Source organism: Alosa pseudoharengus, unplaced genomic scaffold (assembly GCF_046254945.1).
Source record: "Alosa pseudoharengus isolate Yale_2024_CS ecotype anadromous, Long Island Sound unplaced genomic scaffold, YU_APseudo_1.1 YU_APseudo_1.1_scf_5, whole genome shotgun sequence".
Taxonomy (NCBI): Eukaryota; Metazoa; Chordata; class Actinopteri; order Clupeiformes; family Clupeidae; genus Alosa; species Alosa pseudoharengus.
In genome coordinates, this window is record NW_027468837.1 from 5,137,349 (window position 1) to 5,155,172 (window position 17,824).

The 17,824-nt window shown below is 42.9% G+C and overlaps 1 protein-coding gene across 2 annotated transcripts in view; it reads right to left on the reverse strand.

Annotated features, from left to right (window-relative positions):
- Positions 1 to 17,824, reverse strand: part of ippk (inositol 1,3,4,5,6-pentakisphosphate 2-kinase) — a 134,051-nt gene that overhangs the window by 86,009 nt on the left and 30,218 nt on the right. The window contains exon 1 of one of the 2 annotated variants that reach the window (XM_076269093.1): positions 2,731 to 2,952. The exons of the other annotated variant lie outside the window; for it this stretch is intronic. Coding sequence (XP_076125208.1) covers positions 2,731 to 2,811 — 81 coding nt within the window. The 5' untranslated portion in view covers positions 2,812 to 2,952. Of the gene's footprint in view, positions 1 to 2,730; positions 2,953 to 17,824 lie in introns of those variants that run through there. 2 annotated transcript variants of the gene reach the window in all.

Consider the following 17,824-nt stretch of genomic DNA (forward strand, 5'->3'; position numbering starts at 1 on the left):
GACAAAACGCACCAGCCCAGTTTAGGAGCATTTAATTCAACTATTTAGTTATTCACATTAGCCTTTGGTATACTGATAAAGTAGCCTATGCCTATTTGCTTCACCATTTGTCTTACAACGCATCAAGATGCGTTCGCGTCTGCGCGTGATTTGTAAACTCAGTTGTAACCCCATACCCCCATACGTGCGAACCACGTAAGTCCCCTATTTTGGATTCAAAACGGCGAATTTCGCCGAAAGGTGAGGAGTTTTCATGCCTGAGGCTATCCAACTGTCGTGTGTTAAATTATTGTGATTACGAGCCAGTGGTTTTCAAACATGCGTGACTCGGACACCTAACTAAATCCAACAGGCTCATATCGTCCTCGCATTCGCAAAATGAGGACCAGTGTTTTGTCAAATTGCAAATAGCTATTCGTTTTAACGAATTTTTATGATAGTATGCTTTTTGTATAGGCTAATATCTTAATCTTGGAATATCGGGAGGGAAGTGGCGTGTCTGCAGTCAGCCAAATATGAATGTAATTCTGCGGCATAAAGCAGATGTATTTGTTTATTGTACAGAAAAATAAAAATGACATGTCAAGCAGTCAATTGACTACATTGCAGTCAAGAAGTAGGGCAAATTAAGACACTGTTTTGATTTGCGTAGTTGCATTGCCCCCAACACTGACAATAACATAGCAGATTTTGATTTTCGCTACCACCGTGTAGTCAAGCCTTAAGCCATACCCAAGTAGCCTTAATCGAGGTAATGTTTAATTATGCATGATTTATTTTGTTATTGAATTCGTAGGCTGGGATTCCTCTCGGTAACAATTATGTTTGGTAGCCTCCTGCTTTTTCAGAAGGGGCGGTAGTCAGGCTACTGACAGAGCGATGTACAGTGGCAGAGCGACGCACAGTGGCTGAAAGTGGTACTAAAGCTTCACGCAGCTTCACGCCTTGTAATGCGCGACTGAAGTGGCCATTTGAAAGCGATGCCCACTGTACATAATAGACAAGGATGAAAAAGGTGTGATGGGGACTGAAGACAGAGCTCCGAGTATAACAGATATTAGTCAGTCAACCCTTCAGGCATGGTGTTGTCACAGTAGAGGCTATGGTGATAAATAACTTTTGGGTAATATCTCGTACAGTGTGAAAAGTGTCGCGACTCGCGCCACCGATCCTAGAGGGTTCCTCTAAGTCAAATGTAAAATTCCATGACTTTTCCCTGAATTTCCATGACTTACTATAATGAATGGCACAATATACCGACCAATGATTTCAGAGCAGCCGCATAGCGTTCAAGAATCTTTTACTTTTTTAGAGCGGGAGATGAATAAATGGGCATTGAATAAACAAAGTTGGGCAAGCAGATAACCAGATATGCACACCAATTATGCGTGGAAATATTTGTATTCCATGACTTTGCCCCAAAATTTATAAAATTCCCTGACTTTCCATGTCTGGAATAGACCTTCCAAAATTCCATGATGTTCCAGAGAATCCATGACTTGTGGGAACCCTGACTATCCCTTGGGTGGGGCAGGGTGGATAAAAGTTCTTACACATAAAAAAAAAAAAAAAAGAGCTTCATAAAAGCGACAGCCTGGAATTCGTTGACGAGTCTCCCACTAACATAGTCATCCTTACGTCACACCTCACAACCGATCACACCTTAACATGCGCAATTTTTCTGATGCTACTTTTAAGTGACCCCTATAACGTTGCTGTCAATGAAAAGAGCAGAGCATTTTATACGAGTAACGTTAGGGCATACAGACGAATTCGATTACAAAATGTGGACTGGAACCTTTGGTTTTCAGATCTAGCATGTCCCTGCACCAAAAGCCATTGACAGGTGCAAACACCGATCTTCAAGAAAAGGCATTTCACGACGTTAACTTTCAGAGGACCTAGTAGTTAACTCCTTTAACTTGATGTTGCTTAATCTGAATTCTCAGTTCCCGTAAGGTTGGACTATCTTTTTGACTAGCTAACTTTAGCCTTAGTTAGCTTCTTTGGTGAGGGAGTTTAACCAGCGTGAGGCACTAAGATAAAGCGAATTAACTTTAACGCTCATTTCCAGTGTTGTAACTTAAGCCAATTGGATCTTGCGCCTTTTTAGTGGAATATCTGCAGACCATAAGAAACCCTAGAATGCATTCATTGTATGTTAGGTTAGGTGTCACTACTACGTTAATGTTAAGATTTTCCATTCGGTTTAACATTTGCACATTTGACTTTAGGAAACACGTAACGTTAACCTTATTTTGTGAACTTGGTATTTTATGGTTGAATCTACGTTATATATATCTCACTGTGAACTGCAATATAACTGAAGTTAACTCGACTGCATTCTTATCTGAAACCATGAATGGCTAGTTCAAAAACTTCACAACAGGCCAAGTGTGTTGCTAGCTAGGTCGCTTAACATGCTAACATAACGTTAACGTACTTGAAGTTAACGTTAGCTAGCCAACTAGCAGGCTAGCACAACTTCGTTAAGGAATATGAAACTTGAGCATTTTACTCGTTTTGTCCATGTTAATTTTGTTTTAATTTGTGAAACTAACCTTTACTTTAACTTGCACACGTCCACAATTAAGCTGACCTTCTTTGGTATGAGATGTTGACAGCATACAACCGAATAACTCTTTACAAAGCTGAACAGTCTATGAAGCTAACTCACGCAGCTAGCTAGATAATCACATCAGCTAGCATAAGTTAGCTAATCAAACTCACCTGAACATGCGAAACCACAAGGCTCTTATTCCCTTCGCCATGATATTTCCAGTCATTCTCGTCCATTTTGTCCAGTTCCATAACACAGTTAATTTTAAATTCAATGTATTAAAAAAAAAACTAGAACTCGTAATTTTCGTAAATTAAATACAAAAATCACCGCCGTACAGAGCACAGACCTAATGCGAAAGGAAACCACTCAACAGTACGGGTAGCACTGCTATATAGCTACTGCTTTCACAAGGACATCCCTCCTGAATTTTGACATCAGCAAGCACACATGATACAACCACCAATCAGGCATTCCCTCCCCCCCAATCAGGCATTCCCTCCCCCCTCCTAATATAATGCCTATCTATCGCCCAAAACATGTTTTATAGGCTAAGCAGCCCAAGTATATAGCCTAATTATTTTTGTATTATTACAGTGCATGAAAATGCACTGTACTGTTCTTCCAAGGCTTTTTACAGTGCATGAAAATGCACTGTACTGTTCTTCCTAGGTTTCTTCTTATTACAGTGCATGAAAATGCACTGTACTGTTCTTCCAAGGCTTTTTACAGTGCATGAAAATGCAATCTACTGTTATCCGATTTCTTCTTATTATAATGCATGAAAATGCACTATACTGTTCTTCCTAGGTTTCTTATTACAGTGCATGAAAATGCACTGTACGGTTCTTCCTAGGCTTCCTAATATTATTATTACAGTCTGTACTGTTCTTCCAAGGCTTTTTACTGTACTGTTTTTCCTAGGCTTCTTCTTATTATAGTGCATGAAAATGCACTATAGCCTACTGTTCTTCCAAGGCTTCTTCTTATTACAGTGCATGAAAATGCACTGTACTGTTCTTCCTAGGCTTCTTATTCTGCTTCTTCTTATTACAGTGCATGAAAATGCACTGTACTGTTCTTCCTAGGCATTTTATTACAGTGCATGCATGAAAATGCACTGTACTGTTCTTCCTAGGCTTCTTCTTATTACAGTGCATGAAAATGCACTGTACTGTTCTTCCTAGGCATTTTCTTCTTCTTCTTCTTCTTCTTCTAACGCAGTTAATGCAGCTTCAACCGTTTAACGTAGAAACTTCATTCAAACTATGTTACGTAGGTCTTACTTAGGACATGTGGGCTATGTATTTTTCATCTTTGTAACTTTTATACTTTTTAAATTATTAATTAAAAACTACTCAAAATTTCCCCATAGACTTAACATGGGCTGATGACATCACAATAGAGCCGTTAGGCAATTAGAATCCTATGGCAGGTGTTCAGGCCACCTGTCCCAACTGCCATTCTTAGGGCTGAGCTACACCAGGCGCGTAACTGAAGCGTTCCGTTCGCGTGGCGTCTCCTGCAACAATTAGCTTCCATTATAATCAATGGAAGTAGCTACACCAGACGTGACAGTGGGGCGTACGTTCGAAAAAAAATAGACCATTCATCTAAAATAGATTTTACGCGTCGCGAACGGAACGCTTCAGTTATGCGCCTGGTGTAGCTCATACCTTAGGGTGGGTTGCACCAACAAGGATTAAGTCTTAACCTGGATTAAATCAAGGTTTATCCATTAATCCAGTTGCACCAAACTTTAAATCTAGTTTAAAAGTAATCAAGATTACATTTAAACCATCCTTTTAATCTTGGCTTAGAAATTAATATAAACCTGGATTAATTTTAACCCTGTTGCTCAACTGCTTTAAACTCAGATTTAAATTTCAGTTAGGGATTAATTTTAAACCTATACTGCTGAGGTGGTTTACATTTCTGAAATGGCTGCATATATCAGATGGTTTGAAGAAAATAGAGTCCCACGAAGGAAAATTAGAGACCGTCTCAACCCAATGGAGTTTTATGATGATGAGGAATTTTCAAAGAGGTACCGTTTTAACAAGGAATCTGTCCTAAGGTTAAATGAAAAAAACCATGTACGCAATCAAACATGGCAGTGACCGGAATGCAGCTATACCACCTTTGCTCCAACTACTGATAGCCCTGCGGTTTTATGCTACCGGTTGCTTCCAGATGGTGGATGGGGACCTTTTTGGAGTGCATAAATCAACCGTGAGTAGGATTGTTGAAAGGGTATCAGGGTATTTTCCTGGAGTGCTGGGAGCAATTGACTGCACTCATATCCCCATTAAAAACCCTGGTGGAGAAAATGGTGAGCTTTTTCGCAACAGAAAGGGCTACTTCTCTATTAATGTTCAGGTTGTGTGTGATGAGAAGGCCCTTATCACCAACATTGTAGCCCGGTGGCCAGGATCAACTCACGACAGCAGGATCTTTGATAATAGCCACCTCTGTGCTCTAATGGAGAGAAATGCATTTCAAGGCCACCTAGTAGGTGACAACGGATATCCCTGTCGCACATACTTGATGACGCCTCTTTTAAACCCTCAAACACCAGCAGAGAGACGATACAATGCCAGCCACATTGAAGCAAGAGGTCTTGTGGAGAGTGTTTGGAGTTTGGAAACGAAGGTTTCCTTGCTTACATGATGGACTTCGAACAAAGCTAGAGACAACATTAAAAGTCATTGTGGCAGTAGCAGTGCTGTACAATTTCGGAAAGAGAGTTGGAGATGAGCTGCCAGAGGAGGCTGAAGAGGATCCCCATGAGGACCGTGCACATGGCCAAGAGGAGCATGCCACGGCTAATGGAAATGCTGTTCGAAGAACCTTGATAGATAACCATTTCACTGCATAGTTAAGGTGTGTATGATCAGGTTTATAATAAATCTATGTTCATATAACATATATAATCTTAAAATAATCATGTGCATATTCAAGCAGTTTAATGCAATAGTAGTACAGTGTTAACTTTATGTTCTTGTGTGTTCTTTTTGTTTAGGTCATGGGATTCAGCACTCATGTAGCCACCTATGCAGCCTACCTGCCTCTTACAAACATTTGCAGCCCAGCCACCTAACCACCTGCTGGCTGATATGCAGACATCTATTGTTTTCATAAAAATATTTAATTATTTTAAACAGGTCAGATAAATAAATAAAACAACACATTCTCAATTGATATACATAGGCCTACACTTCATTGAAAAGCATCTCCACTGGTTGTAAACCTGTCTTGAGTGTATCTTTTTGAAGCTGCAGTACTTCCTTCTGTAAAACAAGCACTTCTCTCTGCAATATTGCATTTTTAATTTGAATCATATTTTTCTCTTTCTCCAATTTCAATACTTCAAAATGATATTCAGTTAAGTCTCTCTTATGCCTCTTGCTGTTTGAGGGGCTGATTGGAGCTGAACAGACTGATTTCGGGGACAGGGTTGGTCCCTCGCAGATACTTTGTGTCATGATGGCAGGAGCAGAGAGGGCAGGCATCGTATCTCCATCATTGAGTTCTGAAATACAAACACGTTTGAAACTTAACAGTTTGGTACGGCACAATAAATAAATGAAGAAAACGTTAGCTGTAGCCTAGGCTACTGTTAGATGTAACGTCAGGTGGCGACACAGATGAAACATTGTTACACTGAACTAGCCTAGCCTAGTCAAAGTTACAGTTAGGTCTAACGCATTTGCGTAGCCAAAACGTTAGGCTAAATTAGGCTACATCGTTAACGTTAAGCACACACATTAAACATAACGTTATTTCGCAAGCTATGTATGCCTACAGCTACATTTGCTAAAACGGTAGCATTAGCCTACAATTATTATATGATAATAATAACGTTACATAGTTGTGTGAACAAGCTCGGCGACTCACCTTCAAAGCTGGATGTTGCTAGCACTGGCTGATCAGCAATGGCATCGTCGTCAAAGGGATTTGGCTAGGGGGTTATTTGCTGTGGAATCATCTGGACTATCTTTGCTGACAACACATCCATTTCTCCAGATGGGGGGCCTCCTCCGGTGAGAAAAGTGTCCCTTCTTTCCTTGGCAGCGTCTTTTTTCGCCTTTGCCAGGGTGTCCGCGCGGTAGTAAAAGGTAGTAAAAGGTAGTAAATAGAATCTACCAAAATTAAGGCCCTTGAAAGGTAGTAAAAGGTAATAAATGCAATTTGACTTGGTAGTAAATTTTTCATCACCACCTCAATATATAATGAGTTTACATTTTTTGCTTAATATTTGTGTCATGTTTTAACTTCATCTTACCTAATTAAAAAATATATACGTGCTAACAGGACCTGAGTCAGTCGGAGTTGATAGCAATGGCGTAAAAGTAAATTGTGTAGAGTTCCGTGGTTGACAGCCTATCAGCGACGCCAACAACATTTTCGCCTCAGTTAATATTACCAGGGATGCAAACAGCGCGCTTTTCGGTGCCTCCTTCACGTTCCTTTGGGCGACTTATATGAATCGTGCAGATCGATCCGAAGAGTTTTTTTGGGCGGGGGATGCAGGGATGCTTTTTGGCGACTCTCGTTTTTTTTCACGTCATCTAGGCCCTACCGCAGGCTACCAGAGGATCCAGAGCAGCGTGTTTATCATATGGGCCTGCTGGTCAAATGCCCGGTGCTTCTGTCACTCATCTGATAATATTTGTTCATGTAGCAAAGGAGCGGTAGATGTAGGCTAGCCTATCACTCTGATAGCAGCTAAGAAAATATAGGCTACACTCACTCCATTAGGAGGCAACTCTCAGTTCACACTAGGCTATTTCAGCTGGAAGTTTTAACAACTGTGTACTTGACTAGTGTGTAAGCTTTCGTTCAGCTGACAGTGGCGCTGCCATCTGACTGATCATCCAGAACCGTGCAATAATAAAATTATTCCACCTAGCCCATCAGTAACAAAGTTCGAACTAGTCACTGACATAGTAATCGACAATTTTTTTAAAATGTAACCTAGACCCACTGTAGTATCTAATGTTACGTGGGAATTGCAAGAAAACGAGTGAAAACAATTCACTTTTAACCACGCAAGTGCGTGTGTCATTTATTGTCGATCAACAAAAACAGCATGGAGTTAAAACGTAATTTAAAGTCGCAGACATTTAAAGGGACATGAAACTCAACTCGACACTACAAAAAAGCATTGTTGTTGACAATGACAATAATGATCACAATTAGAAATTGTTAGTATACCTAATATTGATTTACCTTATAGCAAGTAGTAGGCTAAGTGGCGCTTTGCATACCCCCCCCCCCCCCCTCCAAAAAAAAGGGGCTGCTGCTTGATGTCATGTTGGTTGTAAAAAATATTGTGGAGGTAGTAAAAAAGGTAGTAAAAAGTAGTAAATTCAACTCTATGATTCCTGCATATACCCTGTTTGCTTTCAGGTTTTTCCAGCAGGCTTTTAGGTTGTTCACATCACGCTTGTCCTTGATCCCCACAGAGCCATTGAAACTTGTGCAGAGCTTGACCCATGCCTCTTCTTTTTTTGTCAGAGTGTAATTATCGGTTCGTTTGTCTTCAATTATTTTTGCGTGTTGTTCCATTAATTGATATAATAAGTGTTTTTCGTGAGTTGTGAAATTTGAGCTCCGTACTCGCTGCGACATTTTCCTTAGGACAGGCGTTAACGTTAGTCCATAGAACGTTTTAAATATTTAAAATGTATGCGATCTTTGGCTTCGCGAGCGTTTGCTTGCTACTTATGAGACCGTTTACAAAAGTAGGCTTATGATTCAAGAGAATAGCCTAAAATTGTCGCTCGCTTATGTACACTGATCCATCATGGCGGACTATAATCACCGATCAAGGTTTTAATCGCAGGTTAAGGTTTTAATCGTGGATTTGTTAAATCATGCTTAAAATTAAGTGGTGCAACATAGCTTGAATTAAATTTAAACCTAGATTTACAAAACCTTGATTAGGCCTAAACCAAGATTAATTTAATCCTTGTTGGTGCAACCCACCCTCAGGCTTTAAGCATACAAACTGGCCCTATTAAGACTACACACACCCTATTCAACTGCTTCCTCTGCCAAAAACTGTTTCAAAATAAGAGTCCTCACTACAATATTTCACTGTTAAACAATTTAACCCTTTAAACTACTGAACTTTTTAACTGTTCAGCCATTGTAACTGTTACTTGTCATCAACTATGACTCCTACCCACTGTAGCTAGTTAGCATGGTTAATATAGTTAACATGTTAGCATTGCTAACATTGTTAGCATTTTTAGCAAAACTGCTAAAAATGATTAGCTAAGTTAGCTAAGTAACATGGTTAGCATAGTTAGCATGCTATTATGTTAGTTAACATAGTTAGCATAACTGCTAAAAATGATTAGCTAAGTTAGCTAAGTAACATAGTTAGCATGCTAGCATCTTAGCATGCTAATTAAAATTTTTAGCAAAACTGTCACTCCCCGATGTGAGTCGCTACCCGATGTGAGTCACGCATGCTCAGATTGATAGGTTTTACGGCATAACACCGACTGAAATCTATAAAATAATTCACTTTTCTGTTTAAAAAACGTTTTAGCTATCTAAGATTGTTTGATTGCTAACTTTAGCGAACACCATTCAAGTGACAGCCTTTGTTGTGCTTGATTGCTTACTTAGCCTAGCAGCTACTTGCTTACTTGCCAGCAGTGAACAAACTTCATTATGTAGGTCAATTTTTATTGATATTACAGAAGTCTCTCGCTAGCAGGCTACTTCAGCTTCTAATCTAGAACTGACATTAGAGATCATGCCGTGAAAATGTGATGCCTTACGCTAAATAATACATTACTGCTGTGTGGGCTAATGTCATTATTCTGTGGCTAACAGCACTGGTAGTCGCAAAGTAGCAAAGTGACGCGACTCACATCCGGTAGCGACTCACATCGGGGAGTGACAAAACTGCTAAAAATGATTAGCTAAGTTAGCTAAGTAACATGGTTAGCATAGTTAGCATACTAGCATGTTAGCACTTGGTTAACATTATTATCTTTGATAACATAGTTAGCATAACTACTAGCAAACATTAGAGCCATTCCAACTGTCAGTTATCGTCAATTATCTACCTAAATAATTTAACCATTTAAATGATCCACCTATTTAACCGTTCAATCATTCCAACTATATTAAACCTTATCTACCAAGCAAATCATTTAACTATATAAACTATCCACCTATTTAACTGTTCAGTCATTCCAACTATATTAAACCTCATCTACCTAGCAACCAATATAGTTTGTTTTTACTCTGTATGATATTTTACATTATATGTTTTGCATTTTCATGCACTGTATTTCCTTCAGGAAATGCTTTTCTAGTTCTTATTCTTCCGCTAACGCATTTAATGCAGCTTCAACCGTTGAACGTAGAAACTTTATTCAAACTATATTACGTAGGTCTTACTTAGGACATGGGGGCTTTGTATTTTTCATCTTTGTAACTTTTATACTTTTTAAACTATTAATTAAAAACTATTAAAATTAAATGATAGTTTAATGACAGCGGGGACGCTGGCGAGACACGCCGCTCCGTCTGGCATCATGTTTTTGTTTGTTTTTATGTAGCCTAATGTTCGTAATTTGATGTAATGTCACGTTTATTTTTTGTATTGATTTGTCTAGTTAAATGTTTTCTCTCTTTATTTACGTTATTTTTTTTATAGTTTTCCTGTTATTCTCTTAGCCTAGTCCTTTTTACTGCTTTCAAGTCGGCTGATCGTCTGTCCATTGGGAGCTTGCTATGGCTAGCTTTTGCCCTGGGCCTCTTACATCCTTCCCATCCATCTGTGAGCCGGTGCTGCACTTCACTGTCTGGTCGAGGGGATTTCTCGGGACAGCAGCTGGAGCTACTCTGCGAAAGATCTGCCGAGACCGCCGAGCTGTTTCTGACCAGTGAGCTGCCATGCCAACTGCCTGGAGTCTGGATTGAGCAGACTAACGTTAACATTGAATGACTGCATTACGGACCAACTACGGTCGCTGTTAAAAGTCCACCGAGTTGCTGATCTACAAGATCGCCCATGACTTCGGACTGTTATGCTTCTAGTGATCTCCAGACTAACAAGGCCTAACGTTCACGTTATCTCCAGACTGCCAGTGAGATGAAGAACTTTGTTGGCGTTGCAAGCATCGGTTGTTGAGACAGCTGTGCGCAGTTTCACGCGAGTCATCATTGCCCTTGGACATTTTCAGCCGGTTGGAAATTGGACTAATTTTTATTTTTAATTTTTATTTATTTTATTTATTAATTTGTTTGTTGTCTGTCTTGTATGTCTTGGTGCCACGGGTACGCTGGCGACTACGCCGCTCCGTCCGGCATCTTTTGCGTTTGTTATTTCTTAAATGTAGTTCTGTCTTGGTATCACGGGTACGCTGGCGACTACGCCGCTCCGTCCGTTATTGTCTTTGTTAGTCATTGACAATGTCTTATATGTGGAGCGCTTTAGGTTGCACTCTGTGCACGTTAAATGCGCTATACAAATAAAACTGACTTGACTTGACTTGAAAATTTCCCCATTCACTTAAAGGGACACCAGGCAAGCCTGATGCTTTTTCTCTACGAAACTCCCCCTCGCTCGGTCTGAAGCTCTTTTCCTTTTCTTTGCATCTTCCGTCAAGGGTTTTCGCTGCTTCTTTGCCGGCTCTGCCATTATACACACGTTTGCAACAATCGCTAGCTTTTCGTTAGCCTTCCTCTGTGCTGTGGATGCAGGATGGAAACTGAAACTGCTTCGGTCGCCGGGTACGACACACTGAACTTGCAAGCGGGATATTCTTCCTACAGGCAGTAGGGGCGGGCGAGAGAGTCTTCATTCGCCCTGTAATGAGTCATTTAACCATATACCGACTTACGAAGATGAGTAATTAACACGAAAACGTTGCCTGGTGTCCCTTTAACATTGCCCTTTATGACATCACAGCAATTAGAATCTTCTGCCAGGTGACTGTCAGTTTCTCAGGCATACAGTATCATTCTATTAAGACTACACATTCTGTTCAACTGTTTCCTCTGTCCACAACTGTTTCAAAATAAAAGTCCTCACTACAATAATTCCCTATTAAATAATTTAACCATTTAAACTTTCCACCTATTTAACTGTTCAGTCATTCCAACTATATTAAACCTCATCTACCTAGCAACCAATATAGTTTGTTTTTACTCTGTATGATATTTTACATCATATTTTTGCATTTTCATGCAGTGTATTTCCTTCAGGAAATGCTTTTCTAGTTATTATTGAATTTCATCATAGCAGTCATCACTCCATGAAGGCTACACATACAGTATTTCACAGCAATGTGGGGAAATGTGTCAGTTCTTCAATCAAGTCAAGTTTATTTATATAGCGCATTTTATACACATGCCCACCATGAGTTTGACTGGAGAGATGTAAGACAACTTTTAAACCTCTCTTGTCGTCCATAAATAAGCATAGGCCTGTCAGTTCAGATCAAGACATGATTGCACTTGATTACCATAGGCTATAAAGTAACATTATGAAAATGACAATTGTCAACAAGCCAACAATGCAAGCAAATTAACAAGTGTGTAGATTTGAACACAATCTGGTTTGACTCTTACCGGGAGCTTTTACTGCCTAACATATCCTATTTTGTTTAACAGAGCTACTTGCAACGGGCAGAATTTTGGTGCGACCTAGATTTTTTTCCAACCTGTCTTGCACTGACAACATTGAGGCTACATAGCACGAATGCTAGTGTAGCAGATTGGGCTACGCCCTATTATTTGGCTCCTGTTGCTTCCCCCCTGTGCTGGATTGGTGTGGCTGCGTTCATCCTTATTACGGGGCGGACCTAGGCAAACTTATATCTAGGAACGTAAATTGCTACCTGGATGTGCTACTTTCTCTCTTCCCGTCTTCCGGGGCGCATAGTATTTTGGCGTGGATCACAACTTGGCTGGTGAAGCCGCCATCAAGTGAATGCTCTCACGAGTAAGGTAAGCTACCTGACGTTTATCTGTGCTGGCTGATCTAAGTGTGCACGATTGCTCTTACATCCAGTATATCTCCACTTCCGTGTTGTAGAGCTTGGTCTGTTCTGTCGGCGTTGAGGCCGGTGTAGCACTGTTGAGCCTGGTGTCTGCCTTAAAGCGGCTAGAGGTAGGCTTGTTTATTTTAAACCCTTTTTCGTAGTCTAAATTGATCTCCGTTTGCAAACGGCAATCCTAATTGCCTCTAATGTGTTATTAGCAGTGTTGTCGGAGCTAACGCAGCTTCCCCTCCCTCTCCCTCAACTTGATGGTCAGGAACGAAATCTTTTTAACTTGGTATGTATGTGGACAATATATTAACTGTTAAAAGTTAATTTGCTATCTTTATTGTCCGTGATGGTAGTCTGTATACACTTGTTGATTTCCACAGATGTACGAAGTCGGCCGGCATCACCAAGTGTCTCCACGCCACACGCCGCTGCTGTTCTGTCTCTTATGAAGTTATTGCGTCCTCTTCAACCATCGGTTTGACGCTGGGGTTATTGTGTGCATGGGGTTATTGTGTGCCCTACTGGTTGTTGGTACTGTCCTGTCCTGGTATTGTCTGTCGTACCAGTTGGGATTGATTGTGCATGGAATTCAATTTGGTTTATCTGCATAATGCATGTTTAGGGCTGTCTGGCCGTGTGGTGCATGTTTTGCATGTCCAATTGATTGCTTGCTTTTCTCTGTGTATTTGCATGTAGTTTATTGTGTTCTTTTCCTGTGCCTTTCTTTTTTTTGTTTCCTGTTAATGCATGTTTAGAGCTGCTTTGTGCTGCATGCACATTTGAGTATTTGCTGGGTTAACTCACCTGTATCTTACAGCCCCTTAATTGTAGTGTTGCATTGTGGGAACGGCTGCTGTGCATGTGCATGTGTGTGTGTGTGTGTGTTTGTTAGTGCTGTGTGTGCGTGTATTTGTGTGCAGTAACGTTATTCCCCCCCATCGCCGGGACCAGGGTGGTTGCACTGTTCCAGCTAGGCCTCTGTGGCCTTCAAAATCTGTGGGACGGCCATTCCAGCCCCCAGCCCCACAGCTCAAAAGCTAAGTATAACCATACCAACTAACGCTAAGTTAGTGTGATTGTGCTACCCACAGTTCTAACCATAGTCTCTCCCCCTCCCTTCCTTGTTCTGCTTTGGACAGGTGCGGTGTGGTCCAAGCGAGCGGCAGGCTCACCCTCAGGTGGTGGGGTCCCTTCACGTTTCCTGTAGCACACCTCGGGTGTCAATCCTTAGCTTTGGAGTGCAGTGTGATTGCAGTGAGAGTGCAGTGATTGCAGTGTGATCCTCACGTGTGATGTGTGTGTGTGTGTCTTCTGGACCGCTTCCCCCTCCTGTAGTCCTGCCGGTCGTGGTAAGCTCTCGCCCTGTTCTGTTTTCCCTTCTTCTAAGATTGCCCATAGACCTTGCGTGCCAGCTGACGTGCAGCCTCGCTGGTCACCGTTTGCACGGTACTGTGTGTATGTGTGTGTTTGTGTGTCTCTCATACTGGTATCGTTCAGGGGAATTGCTGTGACATTTCCTGTGTGTTTTCTTATAATTGTACTAAGAACTGTCAATAAAATGTGTATTGTTGGAATCTAAGTCTCTAGCTTCTCATGTGTTTTGAACCTGTGTGCTCTAAATTGCACTCCAAGGGTTAGCATTGGCTTAAACTATTTCCTAGGGGTGAACCCTCCCCCTAGGTGGCGTAGTAGTCACTACCTTATACTAAATTTCTCATACCACTTGCCACATTTGGCGTAGTCGGCAGGATATCACTTCTTGAAGTTGGAGACATTAGTTCCTTGTTTTCTTTTTGTGGCTTTCATGTAGTTTTTTTTTTTCTTCTCTTTTACCTATATAGAAGCTGCAATCCCAGGACTTAGTCTGGTTTTCTTTGGACAGCAGACAGAACAGCAGCCTTTAATCAAATTAATTGGTAGTATTGCAGCCTAGTCTTGTGAAATTGGGGTAGTGTTCTTTCCCTGGCAGCATGGAGGAGGACATGCAACAGCTCCGAGACCAACTGCAGCAGCTCAGGGCTGATAATGAGCAGCTTCGTCAAGAAAGGGTTGGTTCCCAAGCAGGCTCTAGTACAGCTACCCCGGCCTCTGCGACAACAGGTAATGCTTCATCAGTAGGGGCCAGTGCAACCGTCCCTGAGAGGCTGATAGTCATACCTAGGGACCGGAAGTGTCCCATGTTTAATGGCAAAAGTGGCATAGGTATAGGGGAGTGGATAGAGGAGCTACAAGCGTGTATGCGTGCCCGCCACCTTTCACTTGATGATCAGGCCTTCTTTATCTTTGATCATTTAGAAGGAGAGGCAAGGGAGGAAATTAAATATCGTCCAGGCACAGAGCGAAGAGTTTCAGTTTGTAGAACATGTCATAGATAGTGCCCTCCGTAGGGAGTTAAAACAGTTTGTTCGGCGGCAACCTGTTGCCACCTTATTAGAAGTACGTGGTGAAGCTATGAGGTGGGAGCAGGAAGGGTTTCCTGGTGGTGCTAGGGGGCGCAGTTTCTCTCTTCCATCAGTGTATGGCCTACAGTGTGGCGTACAGGGGCGTTCCCGCCCAGCACCCCCGGTTTCGCCGGGAGGTGAATTGGGGGAATTGAAGGAACTACTGAAGCGGCAGCAGGAGCAGCTTAACCAGCTCACTCAGACCGTGGCATCCTTGCAGAACCCCCCACTGCGGAGTAGGCCCCCTCGAAATGGTCCATTAATTTGCCGAAGGTGCCAGCAGCCTGGCCACTTTGCCAGAGAGTGTGATGGGGAACGAGTCCCCCCTCGCCCTCGAGCCAGTTCCACCTCTGGTCCACCTCTTAGTATAGCTGGATCTCCCCACTCTTCCCACCAGTCGGGAAACTAAAGCCCACTGAGCTGCCGAGCCAAGGCTCAGTTGGGGTGTCTACTGGCTCACCAGGTGGTGGAATATCCAAGCTAATGTCGTCTTGTCCAAACATTGATGTTTTGATTGGGGGGATTACTGTTTCATGTTTGTTAGATACCGGGTCCATGGTTTCCACAGTAACTGAGGGTTTCTTTTTACAGCAGTTCGAACCTTGGGGACATGACCGTCTCCAGTCCTGCCATTGGTTACAGCTTAGGGCAGCGAATGGGCTTGCCATCCCATACATTGGTTACCTGGAGTTGGATGTGGTCCTCTGTGTTAAAGTAATGCCTCGTTGCGGTATTCTAGTAGTGAAGGACCCTGCTGGCACTTCACCTGCTGTCCCTGGAGTTTTGGGGATGAATGTTATTAGCCGGTGCTACCAAGAACTTTTTGGGGCCCATGGCCTGTCTCTTTTTGACTTCCCTTCAGTGTCACAAGCTCCTGGTCCAGTTGTTGAGGCCCTACAGCAGTGCCATCAGTCCGCAGCCCAGGTTCCGAGTATTCATACTGGCACTGCCCGTGTGCGAGGCGCACGCGCTGTGCGCATCCCAGGTGGTGCAATGAAATTTGTGGCTAGTACCTGTGCAGAACAGCTCTCTGGCCAGACGGCACTTTTTGAGCCTCTTGAGTCCGGTCTACCAGCTGGATTGCTGGCCTCCCCATGTCTGGTTCAGGTTGTCAGAGGTACAGCTTATGTCCCTATTGTTAATGTAGGGATGACCGAAGTCCTCCTTTACTCTCGCGCTAGCCTCGGCTCTTTAAGTAGTGCTCAGGTCATCAGTTTACCTATGGGTGTGACTGAGGTCAGGTCTGTCACCGCTACTGTTTCCTTCCAAGTAGCCAACAGTTCAGTGCAGAATAGAATAGATGCGGTTGACTTGTCTGCATTGTCAGACCACGAACAGACTGAGGTTATGGGCCTGTTGCAGAGGTATAGTTCCGTTTTCTCTGCACATGACGGTGACTTGGGTTGCACAAACTTAATCTCCCATGACATCCCATTGCTTGACGATGTGCCTGTACGGCAAAGATATCGACGTGTTCCACCATCTGAATACGAGGTTGTGAAGGCCCACATTAATCAGCTTCTTGAGGCACAGGTAGTGAGGGAAAGCTGTAGCCCCTACGCCTCACCGATTGTCTTGGTTAAAAAGAAGGATGGGAGTCTACGTATGTGTGTGGACTACCGCTTGCTTAATAGTAAGACCCGTAAGGATGCTTTCCCCCTGCCACGCATTGAGGAGAGTTTAGATTCACTTGCAGGGGCCCAGTGGTTTTCGACATTGGATCTTGCTAGCGGGTACAATCAGGTTCCAGTCTCTGAGCAGGATAAGCCCAAAACTGCCTTCTGCACCCCTTTTGGTTTGTTCGAATGGAACAGAATGCCATTTGGGTTGTGTAACGCCCCTAGCACCTTCCAGCGCTTGATGCAACGGTTGTTTGTAGATCAACAGTGTCAGTCCCTGCTCCTATACCTGGATGACATAGTGGTCTTTTCTTCCTCTGTGACTCAGCATCTGCAGCGACTGGAAGTAGTCCTCAGCAGACTGAAAAATGAGGGGCTGAAGGCCAAGTTAGAAAAGTGTGCCTTTTTTCAGCAACAGGTTAGCTATTTGGGACATGTGATTTCCAGGGAGGGTGTTTCTACTGACCCTGCTAAGATTGAGGCTGTGGCCAAGTGGCAACGTCCTCGCCATGTGTCGGAGTTGCTATCATTCCTGGGCTTCGCCAGTTACTACCGGCGCTTTGTAGAGGGTTTTGCAAAGCTGGCAGCCCCATTGCATAAGCTGGTGGCAGACCTTGCTGGCACAAAATCTAAGCGAGGGTCCAGCAAGGGCATAGATGCTGCTTGGACGGTCCAGTGTGAACAGAGCTTTGAGTCCTTGAAGTCGAAGTTGGTTTCCAGCCCGGTTTTGGCTTATGCAAATTTCTCTCAGCCCTTCTTTCTGGAGATTGACGCTAGCCACAGTGGCCTTGGGGCTGTCCTCTCGCAGGAACAGGATGGTGTCGTTAAACCTGTAGCTTATGCTAGCCGGGGTCTCAGGCCCACTGAGCGCAATATGACCAACTACAGCTCCATGAAGCTGGAGTTCCTTGCGCTTAAGTGGGCCATGACCGAAAAATTCCGGGAGTATTTGTTGGGGCATAAATGTGTGGTCTTCACAGATAACAACCCTCTCAGCTACCTCCACTCTGCCAAGTTGGGGGCCACAGAACATCGCTGGGCTGCCCAATTGGCTGCATTTGATTTTGACATCAAATATCGTTCTGGCCGCAGCAATAAGAACGCTGATGCACTGTCTCGACAGTACCTGTCTGGTTCCAGCTTAGCTGACTGTGCCCTTCCCGGTACTCCGGTCCCTAG